Source organism: Heptranchias perlo, chromosome 2 (assembly GCF_035084215.1).
Source record: "Heptranchias perlo isolate sHepPer1 chromosome 2, sHepPer1.hap1, whole genome shotgun sequence".
Classification (NCBI taxonomy): Eukaryota; Metazoa; Chordata; class Chondrichthyes; order Hexanchiformes; family Hexanchidae; genus Heptranchias; species Heptranchias perlo.
This window is the reverse complement of record NC_090326.1, coordinates 63,229,963-63,255,593: the sequence shown is the minus strand read 5'-3', so window position 1 is coordinate 63,255,593 and position 25,631 is coordinate 63,229,963. Positions and strand designations below refer to the sequence as shown.

At 40.2% G+C, this 25,631-nt stretch overlaps 1 protein-coding gene across 1 annotated transcript in view; it reads right to left on the bottom strand.

Moving 5' to 3' along the window:
* Window positions 1–24,862, bottom strand: part of ice1 (KIAA0947-like (H. sapiens)) — a 44,283-nt gene extending 19,421 nt beyond the window's left edge. Inside the window, exons 1-10 of the mRNA XM_068001909.1 lie at window positions 24,803–24,862; window positions 23,670–23,781; window positions 23,237–23,313; window positions 23,106–23,143; window positions 21,412–21,494; window positions 19,764–19,800; window positions 19,615–19,671; window positions 16,674–16,766; window positions 16,061–16,473; window positions 8,774–14,071 (exon numbers count right to left, since the gene is read on the bottom strand). Of these exons, the coding sequence (XP_067858010.1) occupies window positions 8,774–14,071; window positions 16,061–16,473; window positions 16,674–16,766; window positions 19,615–19,671; window positions 19,764–19,800; window positions 21,412–21,494; window positions 23,106–23,143; window positions 23,237–23,313; window positions 23,670–23,705 (6,132 nt within the window). The 5' untranslated portion in view covers window positions 23,706–23,781; window positions 24,803–24,862. The remainder of the gene's footprint in view (window positions 1–8,773; window positions 14,072–16,060; window positions 16,474–16,673; window positions 16,767–19,614; window positions 19,672–19,763; window positions 19,801–21,411; window positions 21,495–23,105; window positions 23,144–23,236; window positions 23,314–23,669; window positions 23,782–24,802) is intronic.
* Window positions 24,863–25,631: the final 769 nt, after the last annotated feature.

The window sequence follows — 25,631 nt, the reverse complement described above, 5'->3', positions numbered from 1 at the left end:
ATCAGACTCAAATTGATTTCTTTATTTCCTCAACATGATCATATTGAACTGGATGGTCTGCTCCACTCACTCATTTGCTGAACAATTACCATAATTGATGGAATTTCACAACAAGCATACAGCTAGTCTCCAGAGAAGGTACAGGAAGGCCACACTCCAGACAGAGTTTCTTACCAGATCAATGGCCAAATCTACTGCTTCTGATCAGAAAACTTGCAGGCAATGTGTGCAGTGTGATAATCTAGCACAGGGGAGAGGATAGTGTTGATCTCGCCAGCATGGCTCAGAATGATCACCTGAAGCGTTTGCAACCATCTTCAGCCAGAAGTGCCGAGGAGATGATCCATCTCGGCCTCCTCCCGATATCCCCACCATCACAGAAGCCAGTCTTCAACCAATTCGATTCACTCAACGTGATATCAAGAAACGGGTGAGTGCACTGGATACAGCAAAAGCTATGGGCCCCGACAACATCCTGGCTGTATTGCTGAAGTCTTGTGCTCCAGAACTAGCCGCGCTTCTAGCCTAACTGTTTCAGTACTGCTACAACACTGGCATCTACCCGACAATGTGGAAAATTGCCCAGGTATGTCCTGTCCACAAAAAGCAGGACAAATCCAATCCAGCCAATTACCGCCCCATCAGTCTACTCTCAATCATCAGCAAAGGGATGGAAGGTGTCGTTGACAGTGCTATCAAGCAGCATTTACTCACCAATAACCTGCTCACTGATGCTCAGTTTGGGTACCGCCAGGACCACTCAGCTCCAGACCTCATTACAGCCTTGGTCCAAACATGGACAAAAGAGCTGAATTGCAGAGGTGAGAGTGACTGCCCTTGACATCAAGGCAGCATTTCACCGAGTGTGGCACCAAGGAACCCTAGTAAAATTGAAGTCAATGGGAATCAGGGGGAAAACTCTCCAGTGGCTGTAGTCATACCTAGCACAAAGGAAGATGGTAGTGGTTGTTGGAGGCCAATCATCTCAGCCTCAGGACATTGCTGCAAGAGTTCCTCAGGGCAGTGTCCTAGACCCAACCATCTTCAGCTGCTTCATCAATGACCTTCCCTCTATCACAAGGTTAGAAATGGGGATGTTCGCTGATGATTGCACAGTGTTCAGTTCCATTCGCAACCCCTCAAATAATGAAGCAGTCCGAGCCCACATGCAGCAAGACGTGGACAACATCCAGGCTTGGGCTGATAAGTGGCGAGTAACATTTGCACCAGAAAAATGCCAGGCAATGACCATCTCCAACAAGAGAGAATCTAACCACCTTCCTTTCACATTCAATGGAATTACCATCGCTGAATCCCCCACCGTCAACATCCTGGGGGTCACCATTGACCAGAAACTTAACTGGACCAGCTACATAAATACTATGGCTACAAGAGCAGGTCAGAGGCTGGGTATTCTGTGGCGAGTGACTCACCTCCTGACTCCCCAAAACCTTTCTACCATCTACAAAGCACAAGTCAGGTGTGTGATGGAATACCCTCCACTTGCCTGGCCGAGTGCAGCTCCAACAACACTCAAGAAGCTCGACACCATCCAGGACTTGATTGGCACCCCACATCCACCACCCTAAACATTCACTCCCTTCACCACCGGCGCACCGTGGCTGCAGTGTGTACCATCCACAGGATGCACTGCAACAACTCGCCAAGGCTTCTTCGACAGCACCTCCAAAACCCGCGACCTCTACCACCTAGAAGGACAAGGGCAGAAGACACATGGGAACAACACCATCCCGATTTGGAAATATATCGCCGTTCCTTCATTGTCGCTGGGTCAAAATCCTGGAACGCCCTACCTAACAGCACTGTAGGAGAAACTTCACCACACGGACTGCAGAGGTTCAAGAAGGCGGCTCACTACCGTCTTCTCAAGGGCAATTAGGGATGGGCAATAAATGCTGGCCTTGCCAGCGACGCCCACATCCCATCAACGAGTCAAAAAAAAGCTCCTCAAAAACGGCACCTCACCGCCTGGCTCCCCATTCAAATGAATGGAACAGGGTGAAGCTCCTGCACTCACATCATAGGCATGGGCTAATCACACCAAAAAAAGTTGGTCACGTCTATTTCCACCACAGTGGTGGGACTAAGATAATTCGCTATTGTCACCAACAGGAAATCGGGCGCAATACTCACAGAAACCTTTGTCTGGAATGTGTAATTTGATCCATTCATTGGCAGGAAGTCTACAGAGTTCAGACAAGGCACAGTGCTAACACTATCGATTTCAGAGACCGCACAGCGCTGATGCCACTGAGTTCAGATAGGGAGCCAATATAGGTCAGTGAGCATAGGGGTAATGGATGAACAAAACTTGCTGTGAGTTAGGATACGGGCAAGAGTTTTGGATGATGGGAGGCTGGCCAGGAGAATATTGGAACAGTTGAATCTGGAGGTAATAAAGCCATGGATGAGGCTGTTTCAGCCCGAGACAGTGGCCAGGGAGGGGGCTGGAATTAGTAGCGAGGGAACGGAGTTTGTGGCAGGGACTGAAGACAATGTCTTTGGTCTTCCCCATGTTTAATTGGAGGAATTTTCAGTTCATCCAAGACTGGATGTTGGACAAGCAGTATGACACAGAGGCAGTGGATGGGTCAAGAGAGGTGATGGTGAGGTAGAGCTGGGTGTCGTCAGTACACACGTGGAACCTGATGTCATTTCTTTGGATGATGCCAAGGGGCAGCGTGTAGATGAGAAATAGGAGGGGGCCCAGGATAGATCCATGGGGACTCCAGAGATAAAGATGCAGGGGTGGGAAGAGCAGCCATTGCAGGAGATTCTCTGGCTACAACTGAATAGGTAATAGTGGAACAAAGCAAGGGCATTCCCACTCAGCTGGACTACGGAGGCGAGGTGTTGGAGAAGGGTGGTATGGTTAACCATGTTGAAAAACTACTGAAATAAAGATGAGGAGGGATCGTGCACCACATCCATAGCCACAGAGGATGTCACTATTGACTTTGATTAGGGCCGAAGTCTGATTGGAGAGGTTCAAACATGGAGTTGTGGGAAAGATGTCAGACAGATATGGGGCCAATGGATAGCAGCAGTGCCTTCTACTCCTTAGCTGCAGATAACGCACAGTGTCTTTTGGAATACAGGTGATAGCTGTTGGGAATTGCAGGCAACACAGACTGCACAGTGAATGCTACTCATCCTCCTTGCATTGCTCCTTCTCTTCATTCAACAAAAATCACAAGATAACTATGGATAAGCAAGGAAATTTGGCTCGCCTTGAATCAAGTGTTGATCCCTCTTTATGAAGAATGATTTCTTGATATTATTCCGACATTTCAACCTATGTTGTTTTCTCCTATACCAGCAATCCTCCTTGTGGCTTTTCTCTGCACTGATGACAGCACATCAGTTGCTCCCTTGTGCCTCAGTGACCGCCTACTACTCCAAGGTCATCATGGAGAGCAACGATAACCCTCTGCTTCTTTACTGCACCATCAATCATTTCCATAAACTTGCCCCTACCTACCCCTCACCTCCATTAAGTTGTGAGGAACTCACTGTCGCAATGGTGCACTATCCCCCCCTCGTCCTCAACCTCATGGCCAGTTGTCATCGATCACCACCATGTCTGAGGACTAGGCCTGCTGCAATATGTGGTGTGGAAAGGCATCTGGGGAGCTGCAGCAGGTGAACATTTGAATGGCCTATGAACCTAGTGAAGCTACCATGAAGGCCTGTCTGCTGCTAAACCCCAAAATGGCAAATAACATATAAATGTAGTGTCATGCATGTTAGTAGGACCAGCAAAGAATACGTGATCATTTACAGGGAATAATACTGAAAGAGGTTGAGAGAGAAAGATCCAGGTGTTATTGTGCACAGATCACTGAAGGTTGATGACCAACGTAGAGAAGCTGTAGCTAAAGCTAACGGTATTTGGTTCTAATAATACAACCTTTCAATACAAATTGAGGACCCTCTTCTATCATTATATAGGTCGCTGGTTGAACCGCATCTTGAGAACTGCACCCAGTTTTGGTCCCCTCACATGGTAGGTGATATAGTAGCCTTGGAAAAGGTTCAAAGGAGAGCTACGAGAATAATTCTTAGCTTAAAGAACCTTAGTTACTCAGATAGGCATAAAGAGCTGGGTCTATTTACTTTACAGCAGTGTAGACTTAAATGCGACCTGATAAAATGGAGATTGGGGAATGGGGGTGGGGAGAGAGGAATGGGTTAAGTCGGGCAGAGTCGGGCGCAGCAGCAAGAACATGGTGAGTGGGAGCGATGCCAAGAGAGGAGCAGCTAGTAAAGGGGTGAGGGAAATCTGAGGACCTTACTGTGGGTAAACAGTGAAAGATTATTTCCACTAGCAAGCCACTCTATAGAAGGCTGCATGGCACCAATTTGTGCCAGTCATTGTGAACCTGGCATCATGCATGGCACACTATCACAATGATCTGTAAAAACCCCCACGAAACTCCCCTGTCTGCTGGAAGAGTGAGGCCTCCACATTGAGCAGCCTCCCACCTCGCTTTGACTCTGAAAACACTCCACGCCAGGCCAACTCAGCAATTGACTTGTGGGCCCCTTCAAATATGGATCACATTCTCCACCCGCCCCACCCCGCTCTGGTCTCCTGCTTCACCCCTCAAGGTTCCTGTTCCCCCTTTCCCCCTGGGCTCTTGCTTCTCCCTTGCCCCCCAGACTCCTGAGTTCACCCTTCTCCCCCCACCCCAGGCTCCTGCTTCCCCCCTTCCTCTTGCTTCTTCTCCCTGGGCTCTGCTCTTCTCCCCCCCCCCTTAGAGTTATCTGCACTAGCTACATTTTTGGTGCTTGGCCATTGGCCTCCAGGCCGCGCTTTTAGCGAATGGCAGCGAGGGCACTTGGTTACCTACAATGCACGTGCGCGGCAAGATCGCTGTCCCACATATGCGCATCATCGAAAGAGGAAGTAATCATTCCCTGGCAGTAGTTAGAGGGGGAAAAGTTAGGGCTTGTCCGTTCTGATGTAAGTACCCTTTTAATGGCGCGGTAAGTCTTAATTACTGCCAAACAACCTCTCTGGCACTGAAAATTAACTTTAACAACTGTGGAGTCTCATTCCTACAGATTTGAATTGCTGTTGGACTCTTAAAAAAAATCATTTAAATAATGTTTAATTTTTCTTTCTGTCTCTTTTATCTCTGCCTTTTAATCCAATCTTTCTTTTGCTCTCTATTTCGCTTTCTGTACTTGATTTGACATTGAATTCACTATTCTAAATCACACTTCCTGGTTCAGTCTTTGCACGGCTTATTAACGCTGCTTCAATCTGATTGGTTATGGGGATACATAGTTGCTTGCCCTGTTCACAGAGGTCCCAGATGCCCTGTAGAGGGCACTTCGCTTTTTGGCTCTCTATTTTACAGGAAGTTGCCGTGCAAGAGCTCACAGTAAGTCTGTGGGCAAGTGCAAGTCTAACGAACAGCAAGAGCCCTCTGTTAGCTGCTCACAGCAAAATCCAGCCCAATGACATTAGAGTAGGGATTATAATGTTAACTGTCGAGAAGAGTGAGTTTTATAGAAAAACAATGCACTCGTTTTACATAGATCGAACAATCCTGTATACATCAAATTAATTTTTAACAGGTGTTTTCAAAGAATTATGACGGCTATTTATGGTACAACTAAATTTAGCTAAATCTGATTTTTTTTTTACAAAAAAACACCCTGTGCAGCCTGTGAAGTCAGAGCATCAAATGAGATAATGGGGTAGAGTTTATACTAGACTGCGCTGGTTTTATCAGTGCAATCCGCCTGAACCAGCGTAAAAGAACATGGAAAATCGCGGAAAATGAAGCGCAATTTACATCAGGCACAAATCGAACTTTCGCAATCTTTAGCGCTGGTTCAAAATTCATTGCGCTTGTAGTCGGCCCCGCCCACAAAACTGGCCACGCCCCCAGATCGAAATAATGAGGATAGCGAGTTTCTGCCGATTTTACCCATTCGAGGAGGGCCTTCAAATTGAGCTCGTTTTCTTAGGTGCACAGGTACTAGTAGGCACATTTTAAACGTTTTTACATATTAAAAATATTTAATTTACTAAGAAACTGACTAGTGTTCACAAATGAAAGTTGTAAATGGTTCAGTATAGTTTTTTCCTAGTCATTTTCAGTGATTTAAAATCAGGTTACTCACAGGCAGAGGACTAGGCACTTGTTAAAAATGCTTATTTTAACCCATTTTCAGCTGAATTAATAAAACGGCACCAGGTTACCATGCTTAAATAAATCAATGAATATTTTTTATTGCAAATAAAATAAAATAAATAAATTCATGGAAGATTTCACGTTTGTGATTATGCAAATACATTTTAGCGGAAACTTGAACTGTAATCTAACCGGCACAATTTGTGCTCAATTATCGATTGTGCCCAAAGTGGAAACTCTACCCCATTATGTCTACTGTGTATCTCCAGGATGTTCTGCTTTTGTTTTAAATTTCTAGCATTTGCAGTTTCTTTTCTATTGGAAAATTGTGCCCATCAGCTCAACTTCTATCACTCAAATGGCATAAGCTGTCTTTAGCCTAGCTGCCATCTGCTGGAGCAATTTTGAATATAAACAGCAGCCTATTGAGGTTTCGTTATCTGTAGTTATTATAAAGAAAGGTGTTCTTTTGATTGAAAATTGTTTGTAATTTGTTTTTGCACTATATTTTCTCCCCTACCCTCAAGGAGTTATTTCTCACTGGAGTTTGGCCAGTCGCCCTCAGGTATCTCAGCAAGTGGCCATAATTTATGTGTGAGCCTCGACATTGACTATTGGCAGGCTAGAATCTTTTGGTTTGTATTGCTCAAGTACTCACTAGAACATACAGCTAAGTATATAAATTGGAAGCCAATCAGCCCATCTAGCTCATCCTTCCACAGAAACCTACACACCCCATCAAAACATCTAACTAGCTCTTAAATTAATACATTATAAACTTCTATAAAAGGTCCTCTCCCTTTTGTTTCCTTTCGCGGCTGAAGGATCTGAACTTTAACTTTTCCTCCCAACACATCCCTCTCTGACATTGGGGATCAGTTATGTGGCCCTGCTCGGCATCTTTTTCAGGGCTTAGGTATTTCCTTGTGCTTCAGTGACCAGAACTGAATACAATATTCAAGGTGCAATTTGACCACAGCAATGTGAAACCACAGCATGATGATCTCAGAATTATACTCTACTGATTGGCAATAAAACATTTTGTTTGTTTTATTGATTACTACTCCTATAATGACTGGACATGGCAAGTGTCAAGTCCATTATCACATCCATATCAGCCTCTCCCTGAACCAGTTCAGTAACATTCACTATCTCCCCTATTTTACGGCCATTCATTGTATGAATAGTGTGATATTTTAAGAGTTTTATGTTTACTTATTCTTATTCAATTACACTTTTACTCTGGCAATGTAAATAAATACTGTTGCCCTCAAAACTCTGAATGTGATGTGCAGTCTTTGCCTACAATTGGAAAAAAAAATCAAGCAGTCTGGACCTCTTTCTTGGAAGCCTATACAACAGGTCCGCTCTCATAACGCACCCCTACAGAACGAAGGACCGGATGATGCCAGTATGAGCATAGCGCACAAATGGTCCCCAACTATTTAGAATAAATACTCAAACCAAAAACACCCAAGAAAAGGTGGAATAGCCCGTGTATCCTGTCCAATTGCGTTGCTCAGACCTGAAATGTGTTCATTATTGTACAAATATGGGTAACTATCAAGTCAATGTATCTCTTGTAAATGCCCCATTGAGAACAATACCAGTGTTTGATTTTTTTCTTTAAAAAAAAATTAAGAAATGTTTATACCTGACCATTAGTTTGCTAGTTTTCCTGTTTCAACTTGTAATCCGGTTGCTTCTGGTATTTGGCTTCTTGAAATAAAATATTCATTAAAAAAATTTACAGAATTGTTTTTTTTAATACCTGCTGCACTAACTTATGTAACTTTAAATTTGGGAACTACTGAGAATTGGGGTTCCATGTTATTTGTGACACAGATTTTATGTTATTAGTATTTTTTTTAAAAAGGGACAATATAAGAGTCTGATACACTAGACTAAGAAAATTGATTTGGAATCATAGCAACTATTCAGTCTTGCAACAGAATCATTATTGTATTAGGAGATGTATGTACAACGAACGAAAGGGCAATATTTTTGTTTGCATACAGTAACTAAGCAGTGTCCTTTTTGAGGTGTTTTCATTGGGGAGTTTAATGCCGTATGTGTAGATAGGTAAGCAAATTTTATAAAGAGAGAAGGAATGAGAGAAGGAATGAAAAAAAAAATTATAATTATATGAAACAAAGAACTTGCATTTGTATAATGCTTAATTATGTCCTTGGGACCTATTAAAGCACTTCCCAAACAGCAACTTACTTTTGAAGTGTAGTTGCTGTTGTTACGTAGACAAGGGCAGCAGCCAGTTTGTGCACAAGATCCCACAAACAGCAAGTGAAATGAATGACCAGTCAATTGTTTTTGAGCGATATATGGCGCTATATCCCTTCATACCCAATGAATTACTTCTGAAGTGTAGTTACTATTACCAGACAGTACAAAAAAACCCAGCCTTCAGTGGGACTTTTATATGTCCTTGTCTTCCTCCATTATCGGCAGTTACCGTAGAATTTTTGAACATTTACAAGACATTAATTACTACCATGAGAATAGTTTGACAAAATCAATTGAACATCAAGAGCCCATTAAGCATATTCTACTGCAGCACAATAATAGAACTGGCTGCATATGCTTACCTTATTGCCACTCAATTCACAGATCACTTCCTTCTCTTCATCGCGCAGCACTGGGATCTGAGGAATATTCCCAACAAACACATGGCTGCGAATAACAGGAAGTAGGTCAAAGCAGGATTTAGTAATTTTCAATAAGGCACTGGCTACAGCCTCTTCACTTGAATTAACAGGTTCAAGAGACTGGGAGAAAAGTTCAAGATCAGCTTTACTTCCTGTTTTCTGTTCTACTAGCCCATTATAAAGTGGCTTGGTTGTGTTTATAAAATTTGCAGTAGAGGACTCTTTTGGGGGGATTAAATCAGCAGTATTACTTCCATGCTGACAACTGTTTTCTGTTTTCAATCGTTTAGCATTTCCTGCTCCATCATCTTCTGCAGTTCTTTTGGCAGCCATTTGGTCTTGTTTGGGTCTCTCCACTGCATTCAACGTGCCAGCAACAACTGGTTGTTGCTGCTCCAAATCTTTTGCATGTCCGTCAGTTTTTGTGCCTTCAGACCTAGAATTGCTTCCTGCTTTCACAAATGCAGTTGCAGTTGAATTGATTGCTTTGAACCCCATGATTTGGTTCACAGCCCCGGCTTGGTTCTCACCATCCACGGGGCCGCGTATGCTGAGCTGAACATTTCCACGGAGAATATTCAAAGTTCTTGCACGGGCAGAGAGGTTGGGATACATAGCATCCAGAATTTTTACAGAGTTCTCCTGAGGTAAAGTTGAACCTGCAGTTGCTGATGCAGACTGGGGTAGTCTCCCGGGCACAGGAACAGCATGTTTTGGGGTTGCAGTGCAAAACTGTAATGGAGAGGACTGGATTCTTTCATTTCTTGCAAATTCTAATGGGGATGGAGAGTGCATTGATGGAGACTGCATTGATGGAGACTTTTGTTGAGTGTGATCAAACAGAGGTGAAACTGAAGCAGCCTTTGAAGGGGAAGCCAAATCATCTACAGGGGAGCACAAGGAGGCTACACTAGATGTAGTGATAAGAGGGGATATTGATCTTGTAGCTCTTGCAGTTCTTGGAGGTGTGGCTACAAGTGGTGGCAGCAGAGGTGGTAGAGGTTGTCCCATTTCTAACATCACTTGGTGGATTTCTTGTGTGCACAACGTGGGAGCGGAAGTGTCAGCATTGGCTAGTACAGGTGGATTGGTTGGATTCGAACCTCTGCTCTTTCTCCTTAAAACTACACGACTTTTGTAGGTGGACTGCATTTTTGACTTTTGTAAACTGCCATCTTGTTGCACACTTCCATCTCCTTCAGTCAAAGCACGCGGTAAACTTTTATACAATTGTATTTTTCTGTTTTTTGCAGTCATTTTGGAGGTCTGCTCACATTCTGAAGTTCCAAATGACTCCATATCCACTGAATTGCCAACTGTACTTTCCAATAATACCTCTGTTCCATGTGATGCCACTGAGTGAATGGGTCTCCGATATTCTGAAGGAACATCAGGAAGTGACAGGTTCCACAGATCACAATCATCCGATGGTCTCTTTGCCTTTGTCGCTCCCACTTTACCTTCATCAACAGTGTCTATCTGAGGAACGGATTTAGAAGCAGCTAATAGATCACTGCTAGTGTAAACCACAGTTTGTAAAACATCATTTATTAATTCAGTTTGTGTTGAACTATCTACTTTTTGTACAAGAGATATGTAACTGGAGGTTCCCACTAGAGGTGTATTTGTAGAATTATTCACTTTTTTTACACTTCCGATGCAACTGGGCATTTCCTTTGCAATTCCAAATGTATTCTTGTTTATTTGGATGTCAAAGTGCTCTTTTGTACAAATGTTACTATCTTGATTGGAACAGACTTCTGAAGAGCTTTTTGATTTTTCCAAAACTTCTGGATTATTCTGTAGACAATTATTTCCCACCAAATGTTTTTTTTCTATTTGCATACAACCTAACAACATGTCATTGTTAGGGCTCGATTCTGAAAGAGTCTCATTGTCACAATTTTTTAGTGCAGGGTTATCTGTATCGGAGTCTAAAGCTGAAGCTTCACATTCTACTGACGTGGTATAGTTACCATTTTCACCTGCATCTTCAGAATTTATATTTGTGTCGCTGTTTGCTTCGAGCAAGGGAGTTTGACATGTTTCTTGTGAAAAACCTTCATCCAAAGTCACCAGTTCAGTTTTATTCCCACTGCAGCCAGGATGGATAGCTATTGACTCCTCATTAGCATTTGCTATGCTTTTAATATTACAAACATTTTCATTAGATTCTGATACACTTTTAGAATCAAAAGGCAAGTCCGTACATTGAACATTAACATGGTTATTAAAAGGAAGAGAGTGCTGCTCAGTTTCAGTTTTGTGACTCCCGGTCTGAACTTCTAACTCATGAGGTAGATTTTCAGCGGTGCAAACTTCAGCTGTAATTTCCATTTCAACCACTTTATGATTAATGGTGTCCTGTGTTTCCCTCTCAGGAGTCAGAATCTTTCTGTGCCATTGCTTTCTTTTCTTGATTTTTCTAACCAACATTGAGACTTGTGCCTCAGAGTTTTGTGGATCTTCATTCATCTCGCAAATCTTAGTTGAGGCTGTGCAAGATTTCTGAACTGACTGTTGTATCTCATTACCAAGGACCTTTCTACTTTTCAAAGGCATGTCCTCACTTTTTTCTGAGTTTGCATTTTCTTCAGAATCCACTACATTATTATTAAAAGTATCCCCTGTTTTGTTCTGTCCAACTTTAACAAAACTTTCTGGCCCAACAATATCCAGTAACAAATATGGACTTGAGGATTCAGTTGAAAAAGCATCAATTTCAAACTGTGTGGCAGTTTGATCAGAAGACAAACACTCCCCTGATAGCCTTACAGTAAGGTTGTTTTTCTCCCCTACATCACTTCTTTCTTTTTCCTTGTTTTCCATTAACTTGTCTTTTCCTTCATTCAACTTATCAACTGGACTTTCACAAACAGGGTGTTTTACCTTTTCAGTATCTTCAGTCGATTCTGGCCGTGTGTAAAGAAAATCCTGCTTTTCATATTTGTTGGACATTCCAACAGTAGAAATAGACTCCGTGGATTTGTCCTGCGCAAGACCAGTTACCACAAAAGAACAATCAGACTCAAGAAATGAAGAAGCTTCCTTTGTTTTGGTAATGATGTCTTGCTCCTTTATTGTGAACTTAGTTTCAGATTCTTCAATGGAGGGCTGCACTGTAATCAATGCGCATTCAAGAGATGTAGATTTATTGGAACTAACTTCCTCCACATCTTGTGTAGAAACGCAGTCTTTGCACTTGTCCTGAATAACATCAGGCACCACAGAACTGTCAAACTCAGCAAGTGGAGAGGTCTGCTCCATTTTGTTAAGACAATCTTGACCCTTTGTTGCAGACTCTTCCTGGGTCAGTTGAGTACTGAATGGCTCTAAAGTTGATATACATTCATCTTTTAATCTGTCAGATGTAGAACCATTGGAATCTACTTCCTCTGTCCCCATACTCCTAATATGAATGTAGTGCTTAGAACTGTCCTGAGTGATATCAGCTACCACAGAACAGTCAGACTCAAATGAAGATACTTCCTCAGATTTGTTGAGACTGTCTTTCTCCTTTATTATTAAACCTGATTGGGTCTGTTGAATAAATTCCTGTTCTGAAGGTACTGTAAGTTCATTGTTATGACTGTCTAAAGTAGAACTATTGGAATCTACATCCTTTATCTCCATGCCTCCAGTACAAACAGAGTCCTTGGACCTGTCCTTAGCAACATCAGCTATGACAGAACTATCAGTCTTGGCAAGTACAGTTGTCTCCTGCATTCTGTCAAACCCATTTTGTTCCTTTGCTACAAATTCTTCAGCATCATTGGACAATACAGAAGTCAGTGTACATTTATCTTTTTGATTGTCAGATATTGAATTATCAGAATTAATTTCCTCCATCGCTGTATCCTCTGTAGACACACAGTTCTTTGTCTTGTCCTGAGATACACCAGTTTCCATAGAACAGTCAAAATCTGCTAGTGGTGTTATCTCCTGCATTTTGTCATGTAAACTTTGCTCCTTTGCTACAAATTCAGTTTGGGTCTGCTCAACATCAGAGGCTGGCACTGAATTCAGTGTGCTTTTATCTGTTTGAACATCAGATATGGAACTATCAGAATTAACTTCCTTCATTTCTGTATACTCTGTAGAAATGCAGTTCTTGGACTTGTCCTGAGAGACACCGGTTTCCATAGAACAGTAAACCTCAGTTGGTGGTGTTATCTCCTCCATTTTGTTAAAATTTTGCTTTTTCGTCAGTAACTCTGCTTGGGGGAGCTCCACATCAATTGGCTGCAACATACATTCACCCTTTTGTCTGTCAGACTTAAAACTATTGCAATTAACTTCCTCCATCTCCATACCCCCAGTAGGAATGCACTCGTCTGACTTCTCCTGAGCAACGCCATGTACCACTGTACTGTTAAACTGTGAAAGTGGTATTACTTCCTCCACTTTGCTAGTGCCAATTTGTTCATTTGTCATTGATTCTGATTTGGTGTGCTCCAGATCAGAGGGCAGCACTAAAGCCACTGCGTATTCATCTTTTTGACTGTCACATGTAAAACTATTGGAATGAATTTCCTCCACCTCCATTTCTTCAGAAGTTGTACATAGCTGTCCACAAGCATTGGCTTCTTGTAATATGAGCTCCGCCCTGTCCAGTTCTTTAACACAAGTGCCTATTTCATATTCTTCTTTGCTGCATGACCTTGACCTTTCAAGTTCAGGTTCCACTGTTTTAAGATTAGATATTACTGAAATCACAGTGTCTTTTGAACCTTCTGCAATATCATCTCCCTGCATACTGTCATTGCAATTGTGTTGCAGAGATGTCAGATACTTTTCATGAACAGCATTGGGTGCAAGAAGAGATTCAGCGTTGTATTTTTCTGGCGTTCTGGACACATCAGAGTCCTTTACAGTTTCCTCAAATAAAGATTGAGCTTCAGTCCTGTTCTCATTTTTACACTGAACATCTCCAACAATCAAAGAAAGATCTGACAATTCACCCTCCACTTCAGTTTTTGTCAAACATTGCTCATTCAGGTCTTCGGTTTGTGCCTCAGTGCAATCCATTTTCTCAGCAGATAACTCTCCAGCCGTACTTTCAGAAATGCCCGCTTCCACCTTTGATAATTGATCGGTTATCAGCACCTCGGTGCATCCAGAACTATCAAGTTGATCAACAGGAAAATCAGTCTCGGAAACACTTTCACTGCAGTTTCTTCCAGGAAGATTACCACCTTCATCATCACTTGAATCCGTAATATCTCCAAATAAGGTTTGCTGCGTAAGAGGAAAAAAAAATATTTTATTCAGTTGTTTGATATTCAGGTTGTTTCTATCTAGAAGCTGAGCAGAAAATGGTGAACTAGCATGACATTACCCTTTCATCATTTAAAAAGGTAAGATAAATCATGGCCATGGCTTCCATGATATCTTACTTAGTAGCCAAGCCATAGAGATCAGGAAGGTCCCAGTGTAAATGTTCAGCCGAGTTTTTAATTTCAGTCAGGGTAGTATTTGGGATGCTATAAATCACTTAAGCATCCATGGATTGTGGAAGGGAAAAAAGTTGCTCCCAGATTCCTGATTGCCATTCAACACTGCCGCTGGAAATGCAGATGTGTGAATATAGATGACGACAAAATCAGACTTGGCTGTGATGCTCTATGTCTGAATAGCCAGTGGACACTCAATCCTAGGTTCACATACAAATAATGGTTACTTGGGCCAGTAGGTGGAGGGTGCTGACTAGATTGGAATTGTATCTAAGTGAAGAGTTAACAGTTTCAGACGAGGGTAGGGGACACAACTTGCAAGGAAAAAAAAATGTCTGCCCCAGTGAGCTGGAATTCCTCTGAGCTACTGGCGCTTTTAAGATTTAAGAACACAACTGACAACATCCTTTTTCATTGTAGATCAGTTTTGGCATACTTTGATCCTTTACCACTTCCAATAGTCCTCTTGGATCTCGGGTTGTATTAGAAATGTTGTTTGACAACAGCTACCTGTGCATCGATAGACTTTGATGCCCTTGATATATCAACCAGTGTGACATCACATGATACTGCTTCAGTCATGCTGACTACACACATGGGGTGCTCTGCCTTCTTGTGAAGCTTGGAGCACCACTGAGCATGCAAAGGCATGCAAGCACTATCATGCATTAAGACCACTGTAAATATAAATATTGGCTTCCAAAATGTGATTAACTAGATTAAGTTATAAAATTCAACTGACCAATAATTGACCTCCCAGCTATGCCAGTATGGGCAAGAGTGAATTCTGTTTACATTATATATATATATATATATATATATATATATATATATATATATATATCATATAATCCCATACCCAAATAGAAGACTGCTGACATGATTATGAAAACAAACCAAATAGTATCATTTGCTTTCTCTATTAACATATATGGACTGAAAGATATAACCTGAATTGGGCTCATAATTCCCATCTGTTCCTGTGTAGCCTTTCTTGTGTACTGTTAAACCTAAAGATAATCTAGAAGGATGTGACTATCGCAACTATGATCCTTCCGTGGTGCTTGTGAGTAGTATGGTGATTGGAGTACAGTTTTGATGTTTTAAATGCTAACCTGACCTGTCCCTTTAAGTACTCTGCGTAGGGAAATGATATAAATATATAAATGCAGGTTAACTGTAGATGGTTGCAAACTGCAGTAGTCAATAAATCGCTTGTAAATTTTAGGCTGCAGATCAACCATTGGCTCTTTGTCTGTGTAGGATTACTAATTTAATTCCTATGTGTGCTGAGTTACAGGAAGTCAACTTGTGTTGTGGGCCTATGCCCACCAAGAACTGGACAGAGAAAGGAAATGTTCATCCCATTAGTCTGGGCTGGATTCAAGCCCAGGTTTTAAAAGGGGTAAGACAGCGTGCTAACTCAATGAATCACTCATTATCTCAAACAGCATTTACATTTTTTCCCAGACCGTTAACAAGAACAAACTGAGTGGTAATTCTCTGTGGTATCTCTCAGCCCTGCCCAAATGACCTTGGCATTGATTGCAACAACTCTAATTAAATATTTAGTGTTGCACTGCAATATTCTGAAAACATAGCAGCCCAAGGACCTGAGAGAGTATGGGTGCTAAACCGGTAATTGGAATAACCGATAGAATATTTGATTACAATAATAACTGGTCATCATAGCCTGAAAGAGAAAACAAGTGGAGCTAAAATGTATCAAATTAAGTTGTTCTATAACAACTACCAACTTTTTGTTTAGACCTGCCTTTTTAGTTGAAGGGGAACACGGCAGCGGAGACAGTTGTGGCGGAAGAGGTTCAGTCCAATCAAGTATCTCTTGAAGTTGTTGGCTTAAGGTATCTTGCTCATCATCATCATCATCATCATCATCACTATTGGTATCAGTACTTGAAGCACCTGGACTGTCAACGGGATCTTTCTGTGTAGTCAGTTCTACAGTTTTGTCATCATAGAAGGCACTGTCACTATTACTTTTCAGTCCTTCTTCAGCCAAACTTTCATCCATCTCTGTGAGATCATTTTCCCCATGGTCACACTCCAGCTGACGTGAGGGCGGGGATATTGGTAGTTCTGCAGTTTCTAGTGGACTGCTGTGACTTGGGTTAATTAAACTGCTTCTAAGGATCTTAGATTTCCTCCTTGAATTCCCTCTCTTGCCTACAACAGCATAGATTGAAAAAAAAGTTAACAAAAATTTTAAAACATCTTCAAACATTTGCACATTTTAAATAGGTTCCCCCCACCAATCAACCACCACCATCACTTAAGCTCTTTGCTTATAAAGGTGAGGAATGTTCATGCTATCCACTTTTATACCCAGTGACAGGATCAAGCAATCCAAATTAGGCTCGGCATACCTGGGCTGTATGTGCTTCCCTTGTTTGGCTTCTCTTCTACAATAGGCTTTTCAATGCACATCCATATTTCTTCCAGCAACAGTTTTACTTTCTCTGTGGGGACAGTCAACAGTCAACACATCATTCTGCTATTTCAGCTTCACCAATTAAGATTTACATGATGTTAAAGAAGAAATCAAGCATGGACATATAAATATTTGGGATAACTTTCCAATGTCGTGCTTCCAGTGGGGAGCCTCACCCATTGAGAGTACATATTGAAATTTCAAGCATGCAGAGTCTGCTGTTCTTCACCATTTAAAATAATGGTCAGAAAATTGTGGCAATGCATGCCCGAATTTCCAATATGTGCTCTTGGTGGATGAGACTCTTGACAGGAACACAAAATCAGGAAATTAACCATGATTTTTAAATTCTAAGACAGAACTTTTGAAATCCTATCAGTCAATATTTTAAAAAAACGCTTAATTCTCTGAGTGCTGAAGATCCCAGGAAATAGAAAGCTTGCATTTGTTTAAATGTTTTGCTATCAAATTACTCTGACATTTTACAAAGAAAGTTTCTCAAGCATTAAAGGAGGAGCCCAAGTAAAAATATGATGCTGTGAATTTTTTATACGTTAGTGCAGTTAATGCATTTTGAAAAACGGAGTTGTAAAAATTCTAGCTCATCACTAATAAAATTTTTTGAAATTCTTTTCTGAAGTACACCAAGGAAGCAGCCAAAATAACATCTCCATTTCAGAGTTTTCTCCTTTTTACAAATCATCCATATAAATACAAGTCCTGATCACTTCCCATTTAACACTATCTGCTCTATCAAAACATTCCCAAATATTATAGGAACATACGAATTAGGAGCAGTAGGCCATTCAGCCCCTTGAGCCTGGTCTGCCATTTGATAAGATCATGACTGATCTGATTGTGACCTCAACCCTACATCATGAGCTCTTATTTTGTGTAGTAGCCTTTGATGTGGCACCTTGTCAAATGCTTTCTGGAAATCCAAGTACACTTTATCCACAGGATCCCCTTTATCCACGTTGCTTGTTATTTCCTCAAAGAACTCTAATAAATTAGTCAAACACGATTTCCCTTTCACAAAGCCGTGTTGACTTTGCCTGATTGCATTGAGATTTTCTAAGTGCCTTGCCATAACCTCCTTAATAACAGATCCTAGCATTTTCCCTATGATAGACATTAAGCTAACTGGCCTGTAGTTTACTGCTTTCCGTCTCCTTCCTTTCTTGAATAGAGGAGTTACATTCGCTATTTTTCAATCTGATGGGACCCTTCCAGAATCTAGGGAATTTTGGAAAATTAATACCAATGCACCCACTTTCTCTGCAGCCACTTCTTTCACCCTAGGATGAAGTCCGTCAGGACTAGGGACTTGTCAGCTTTTAGTTCTAATAATTTTTTCAGAACCCTTTCCCTGGTGATTGTAAATGTTTTAAGTTCCTCCCTCCCTTTCACCTCTTGATTCACAATTATTTCTGGCATATTATTTGTATCCTCTCCAGTGAAGACGGACGCAAAATATCTGTTCAATTCATCCGCCATTTCCTTATTCTCCATTATTAATTCCCCAGACTCACTCTCTAGAGGACCAACGCTCACCTTACTTACTCTTTTCCTTTTTAAATGCCTGTAGAAACTCTTACTATCTGTTTTTATATTTCTAGCTAGCTTCCTCTCTTATTCTAATTTCGCCCTCCTCATTATTCTTTTAGTAGCCATGATGTGGAGATGCCGGTGATGGACTGGGGTTGACAAATGTAAGGAATCTTACAACACCAGGTTATAGTCCAACTGTTTTATTTGAAAATCACAAGCTTTCGGAGGCTTTCTCCTTCGTCACTCACCTGACGAAGGAGAAAGCCTCCGAAAGCTTGTGATTTTCAAATAAAACAGTTGGACTATAACCTGGTGTTGTAAGATTCCTTACATTATTCTTTTAGTCAGTCTTTGCTGTTTTTTATATTCGGTCCAATCTTCTGACCTGCCACTAATCTTCATGGAATTGTATGCTTTTTCTTTCAATTTGATACTATCTTTAACTTCCTTAGCGAGCCACGGATGGAACATCCTTCCCTTAGAGTCTTTCTTTCTCACTGGAATGTATCTTTACTGAGTGTTATGAAATATCTCATTAAATGTCTGCCACTGCATTTCTACTGACCTATCCCCTAATCTAATTTCCCAGTTCACTTTAGCCAGCTCTGTCTTCATGCCCTCATAACTGCCCTTATTTAAAATTAAAACCTACTCTTCTCTCCCTCAAACTGAATGCGAAATTCAAATCATATTGTGATCATTGCTACCTAGAGGCTCCTTTATAATGAGGTCATTAATTAATCCTGTCTCATTACACATTACCAGATTAGAATAGCCTGCTCTCTGGTTGGCTCTAGAACATGCTACTCTAAGAAACTGTCCCGAAAGCACTCTATGAACCATCTTCAAGGCTACCTTTGCCAATCAGATTCTTCCAATCTATATGCAGATTAAAATCACCCACGATTATCGCTGTTCCTTTCACACAAGTCCCTATTATTTCTTCCTGTATCTTTGATTATCCAGCCCAAAATACAAATATCTTCTGCTTATAAGTTAAATTCAACAACTGCTAATTATACACATCTCAGCATCTTATTGATGGCTAAATATTCTTTATATTTTAAAAAAAATCCAGTATTCACAACCAACATAGAGATTGACATCATCAGGTTTAATCATGAGATGGGTAGATTTACTTTTTGCTATTTGTAGCCAAATGATAACTACATTCTTAATCAACGTGTATGTAGCAAAGACACAAACTCTTCCACAACGACTGTGCTTATATAATCTAGGGGTATGATCAATAGCCCCTTTAAAATCAAAACAAAACCATAATACACATGCACACCAAAGTTTATTGAGACTGCTGAATTGCTTACTTTTGTCAATTGTTGGTTCCTCTTGTGTGGCATTCTGTGTCTGTGCATCTTTCAAAACTGTAAGACATCATATTGCACATACTTTAAAAAGGTGTACTTGACACAAAATTAGTGAAAAGGTTTTTCAGAATACAGATTGTGCTTTTTACCTTTTATACCATTCTTCTGCTGAGCCATCTGTTTTTCCTGTTGATTTAAAAAAAGTTACCAACCTCAAAATAACAAAGTACAACTCTTTCAGCACAATAGAAAACTCCTATACAACTTTCAGTTAAAGATGCGATGGATCTTGGCATAATGTAGTGGCATCCATTATCCCCCATCCTCCTGCGTATCATTCCCCAGCAGCTGACTTGTATAATATAATGTTTAAATTTGTCATCAACATCCACTGAGTGATCTTGTACTTTTTGCTGTTAGCTATATCTGCAACAGTCACTATAATCTACAGCTAGAAATCAATGTTTATGTTTCACGTTTACTTTTCATCTTTTTTGTTTCTCCATTCTCAATCCCCAAACATTGGCCTCGATTGCCAAGTACAATAAAAAGCCTTTTGATTTGAAGTATATTTGACACAAATTGAAACTTGTGCTTAAAATAAAGAAACCAGCAAGAATTAAAGAAGAGCAAATACCTATTAGCATAGATGTTCTTAAAATAAGTTCAAGATTATTCCATGCTATGGTCACTCTAGCTCACCAAGTCACAGACCTATAATGGTTTAACGCAGGAGTACATTATTGCCTGTTCATTCAGTGGAAGCTAGTGCGCAATGAAGATTGTGACTTAGGAAAGAAATAACTTGGAGAGGACAAGTCTGGGGGAGTAGCTATTATTCTCTATTTTAGAGAGAAAAATAATGTAAAATAAAGGTCTTGCATTTATATAGTGCCTTTCATGTCCTCAAGATGTCCCAATGTGCTTCATTGCCTATGAATTATTTTTGAAGTGTATTCACAGTTGCTTGTGTAGGCAAACCAGCAACCAATTAGTGCATAGGAAGGTCCCACAAACAGCAATGAGATAAATAATAAGTTAATCTGTTCTTGGTGGTGTTGGTTGAGGGATAAATATTAGCCAGGACACTGGGAGAACTCCCTTCTCCTACTCTACTTCAAATAATACCATGGGATCTTTAAGTCCATCTGAAAAAGCAGACAGGGCTTTGGTTTAATGTGTCATAGAAATGGGAGGTGTCCCAAAGCAGCTGGACTGCAAACATCAAGGGGCTGATTTCTGATCAGCTCCAGAGTCACTCTGAAGCCGTAGGACCCTCAGAAACCACACTGCTGGTTGGGTACTGTTGTGACTTCAGAGCAGCCTTGTAGGGGGGAGGAATGACTGAACCTCCCAGCATCTAAGAATTTAAAAAAAAGAAAATGAACATTTTGGTGAGATCATTCTCTATAAAATGGAGACGTCTCTTGAATAAAGAGTACCTCCCATAATTGCCCTTCCCTTTAATTATTCTCTTTTCCATATCATAATCTTGCATTCCCATTTAATAGTCCAAAAAACAGCAAACTGAAGCAGATCACCTGTCAATAATGAGGTGACTAACCCGACTCTATCCCAGTAGCTGTTTTTTTTTTAAGTTACACAGAAGGACCGATTTTAAAATTCGTGCTCCTGACAGGGAGTTTCAGTTGCCAGGAGTACATATTAGGAATTTGAGTACTTGCCCCTCCACCACACTTCTTTGTCTATTAAAGCTAATGGGCAAGGCTCTCTACATGGAGTGTAATTTCTTAAAATTGGCTCTACATTGTTTACCTAAAAATACTTAAACTGTACCTGAGTTTTCTTTAAATTTCTTTCCAATGTCTTCTTCTCCTTTTTCAACTGTTTTATTTCTGCATTTTGTTTTGTTGTTGTTTCTTTGTTGGAAAGGAAAAATAAAACTTTGTTATAATGAGATCACAGGACTGTCAAGTGAGACATTCCAAAAATTCACACTTGTACCGAGTTACAGGAATGCTTTTGTTGATACAGTATGGTGTTATTTTACTGAAACAAAAATGTAATGTTTTTTCATCAGCAAGTTAGAATTTATCCATTTGGCAAGTTCATTGAGTTTTGAAACCCCAGATGCTTCACAAAAAAGTTTTCTGTTTTCACTAGTTATAGTTCTAGAGCCAACAATGGTCTTTATTTGCTTGATGGGGGGTGGAGGGTGAAAAAAAAAGAGACTGCGGGATCTGTTTTAATAACAGGGATCAGTGCTGGAACCACTGATGTTCACAATTTACATTAACGATTTGAACGCGGGAATTGGAAGTACAATTTCAAAATTTGCAGACGACACAAAATTGTGTGGTACAGTTAAAACAAAGGAAAAATGCGTTAAAATGCAAGAAGACGTTAATAAACTTGCAGAATGAGCGTGTAATTGGCAAATGAATTTCAATAATGATAAGTGTGAGGTGGTGCATTTTGGTGGGAAGAATAGGGAGGCCACATACTGCTTGGATAATAAGAGTCTAAATGCGATAGAGGAGCAAAAGGATCTCGGGGTACAGATACAAAAATCACTAAAAGTAGTGATGCAGGTTAATAAGGCCGTAAAAAAGGCAAATCAAGCACTGGGATTCACTTCTAGAGGGACAGAATTGAAAAGCAGAGAAGTTAATTTAAACTTGTATAGAACCTTGGTGAGGCGACACTTGGCGTACAGTGCACAGTTCTGGTCTCCATGTTATAAAAAAGGATATAGAGGCATTGGAGAAGTTGCAAAAAAGAGTCACAAGGTTGACACCAGAACTGAGAGGATATACTTATTAGGAAAGACTAAACAGGCTGGGGTTCTTTTCTCTAAAAAAGAGAAGGCTGAAGGATGACCTGATAGAGGTCTTTAAGATAATGAAAGGGTTTGATAGGGTAGATATAGAGAAAATGTTTCCACTTGTGGGGGAGTCCAAAACTAGAGGTCATCAATATAAGATAGTCACTAATAAATGTAATAGGGAATTCAATGAAACCTCTTCATGCAAAGAGTGGTAAGAATGTGCCACCACAAGGAGTAGTTGAGGCAAATAGCATAGATGCATTTAAGAAGAAGCTAGATGAGCACACGAGGGAGAAAAGAACAGAAGGGTATCCTGATAGGGTTAGATGAAGTAGGGAGGGAGGAGGCCTGTGTGGAGCATAAACACCGGCATAGACCAGTTGGGCCGAATGGCCTGTTTCTGTTTTGTAGACTCGATGTAATACTGTGACTGCAGGTGGGCTCCAATTATTTTGATGAAAACAGTATATATTATAGGTTTCTACCAGATGTTTGGAGTGAACATTTGCCAATAGAAGAGTGCTGCATGACAAAATACAGGTAACTAATTGGGCTTTCAAGGTCAGAAATATAGTAGCCCACTAACATTTTTGAGGCCTATAGCAATCAGATTACTGTAGATTTCAGTTGCTGGGTGCAAAGTTGCCAGAACCAAAGAAACTAAACTTCTGAAAATAGAATAGTGCATTATATGATTAGTTACCTTCCAGTCTCTTTATCCGTGCTTCCAATTTCTTCTTCCTAAAACATAATTTTAAGAAAAAAAATCAAATCTAAAAGAAGATCATGTTGGCTAAAACAAGAAAATCAACAAACATAAAACTCTGCACTTACAGAGCATCATTTCTGGTCTGTTCTTGCTGCAATTCACTGAATTCTAAATGGGTCTGTTGGTACATCTTGATGGAGCTCTACCAGGAAAATCAACAAAGACAGGAAATGCATTAGAGACCTAGAATTGTTTTTTTTAAACTGGGGAAGTGGGTTGGGGGGGGGAGATAAAGAGTCTCTGTTGGTCAGTACTTTTCAATTTGATGACCCGTCAATGAGATGTGTTTTTATTTTAACGTGAGTTTTCAGCATACATTTAACCTGTTGCCATAATAATAATCCCATTAACTTGGTAAGGGTAATGATTTAGCACAATCTCTCAAATATCTCTCAGACATAATCAAAGAGATTTAGTAATTAACATGGACTCAAGAGAAAGTGCCCGCAGGCCTTTAAACTTTAAATTCAACAGCCCTTTTCATCCAGACCATATTACCCTCTTTTCCTCCAGTTCTACCCTCATAGCATCCATTTCTTCCTTGCATTTTTCCAGAGGTGCAAATTTCTGCAACAACTCATCCAGTTGATCTCGAAGTGTTTCACAATCCCTGTAGAGGAAAAGAAGTGACATTAAAAAGGAACATTTAAATGGGATGAAACTAGACTGTGAATTGTAAAAAAATATATTTGCAAAAAATTACCAAGACTGAGACTTATCTATTTGTTTTATATTAGAATGAAAGGGACGATGATGAATTTCCACAAAAATCTCCACAGTTCATCTTCAAATGTATTTTTTTTTTAAAGTAATCTCTCTATGGCTCAATGGGTTTATCTAGTGAACAAATGACTCAGACTGACTAAGAACACACCAGGTTCGATCTCCAACTTAGTGCCCCAGGTTGGGAAGGGGGGCGGGGGGGGGAGAGGGAAATGTCAACTGTGCCCTCGTTTTTGATCACTATCCAGTGACTCCCATTGGGAGTGCACTTCTATGGATATTGGGCGAGGATAGAACTGAACTTGGCTGTGCTGTTCCCCACAGTCAAATAAATTGCCAAGACTCGTGGTGAAAGCTCACTAATAAAAAATAGCCACTTGGGGAAGGTACTGCAGGGCCACTGGCACCTGTGGAACCAAACCACAGCCAGAAGTAAACTCTTTCAGGAGAGGGAGAGAGAAAAAAAAACTGGCAAGAAGAAAATATCCATTTTTAATAACATTTAAATGCATATAGCATGTTTACATAGTTTTATGTTGGCTACTTTTGTGTAATATTGTGGAGATAGCTCAATAACTGACAGTGACAACCTACAACAATCAAACTTGTTTTAAAAAAATTGAGAATGGGCAGCAGGGTAAATTTACATAATGTCTTTTTATGTCTGGGTCTCGGGCCTTCTGTATCTGCCAGCTAAATGTTATACAAGAAATAAGTTTGGTCAGTCTTAATCCAGTACCTGATTGGCAATCTCACTGATGAATGAAAAACTCTCAACAAACATTCATAGCAATTAAATAATGCAAAGAAAATAACTTCAGCAATAAAAGTTAACCTCTCAACTTTGAAATAATGCACTACATTCGTACTCAAAAACAATGGAAAAATAAGAAAAAAAATGTTCTTACCTTTCAGTTTTTTGAAGTTGTAATAATTTGTTAAGGAAAACGCAGGTAAACCTTTTACATGTATATTAACTCAGGTTGCAAAGGAGAATGTGAAATTTAAAATCAATGCCCCTCAACGTTATAGGACATTTGTATTGAATCTACATTTCCTTCTCTTCAATTGTTTTTCATATCACAAGATTAATACAGTAGATTTATTCTACATTATACTTAACATTATTTTCAAGTATGTGAATATTGTGGTGTCCGTGTACTTCACAGGTGAAATCTGAAGACAAACCTAGTCACAATATAAAATATATACTCCATATTATCGCAACATCCTCAGCTTCTTCAAAAGTCATTTTTATTCATTATACTAACATAGTGAATGAGGCTGTTACAGTAAAAGAACACTGTACAAATAATTTAATTTTCAAAAATTCCCAAACCAGTAACCATCACAGTAGTGGAAAAAAGATAACTAGATGGTCCAGTGCTGCAGACTAGAGCATTGGGCTCTTGTTCATAGTCTGCCATACAACAAATTTTACAGCACAGGAAGCTGCCAATTGGCCCTCTGCGTCTACACCAGCTCTCTGAAAATTAACCACTTAGTTCCATTTCCTTATGCCCTTTAAAAAATGTATTTTCCAAATTATCCATTTCCTTTATAAACGCTATTGTGAATTCTCTTTCTACCACTTTTTCTGGTATGGTGTTCCATGTCCCTCTGTGTAAATAAAAAAATTCTCCTAAACTCATCATTTGTTCTTTGAGATGATTTTACATTTATGCTCTCAACACAAAAAATAAACTACAATAAGAGGAGCTTTTTTAAAAAAGTGCC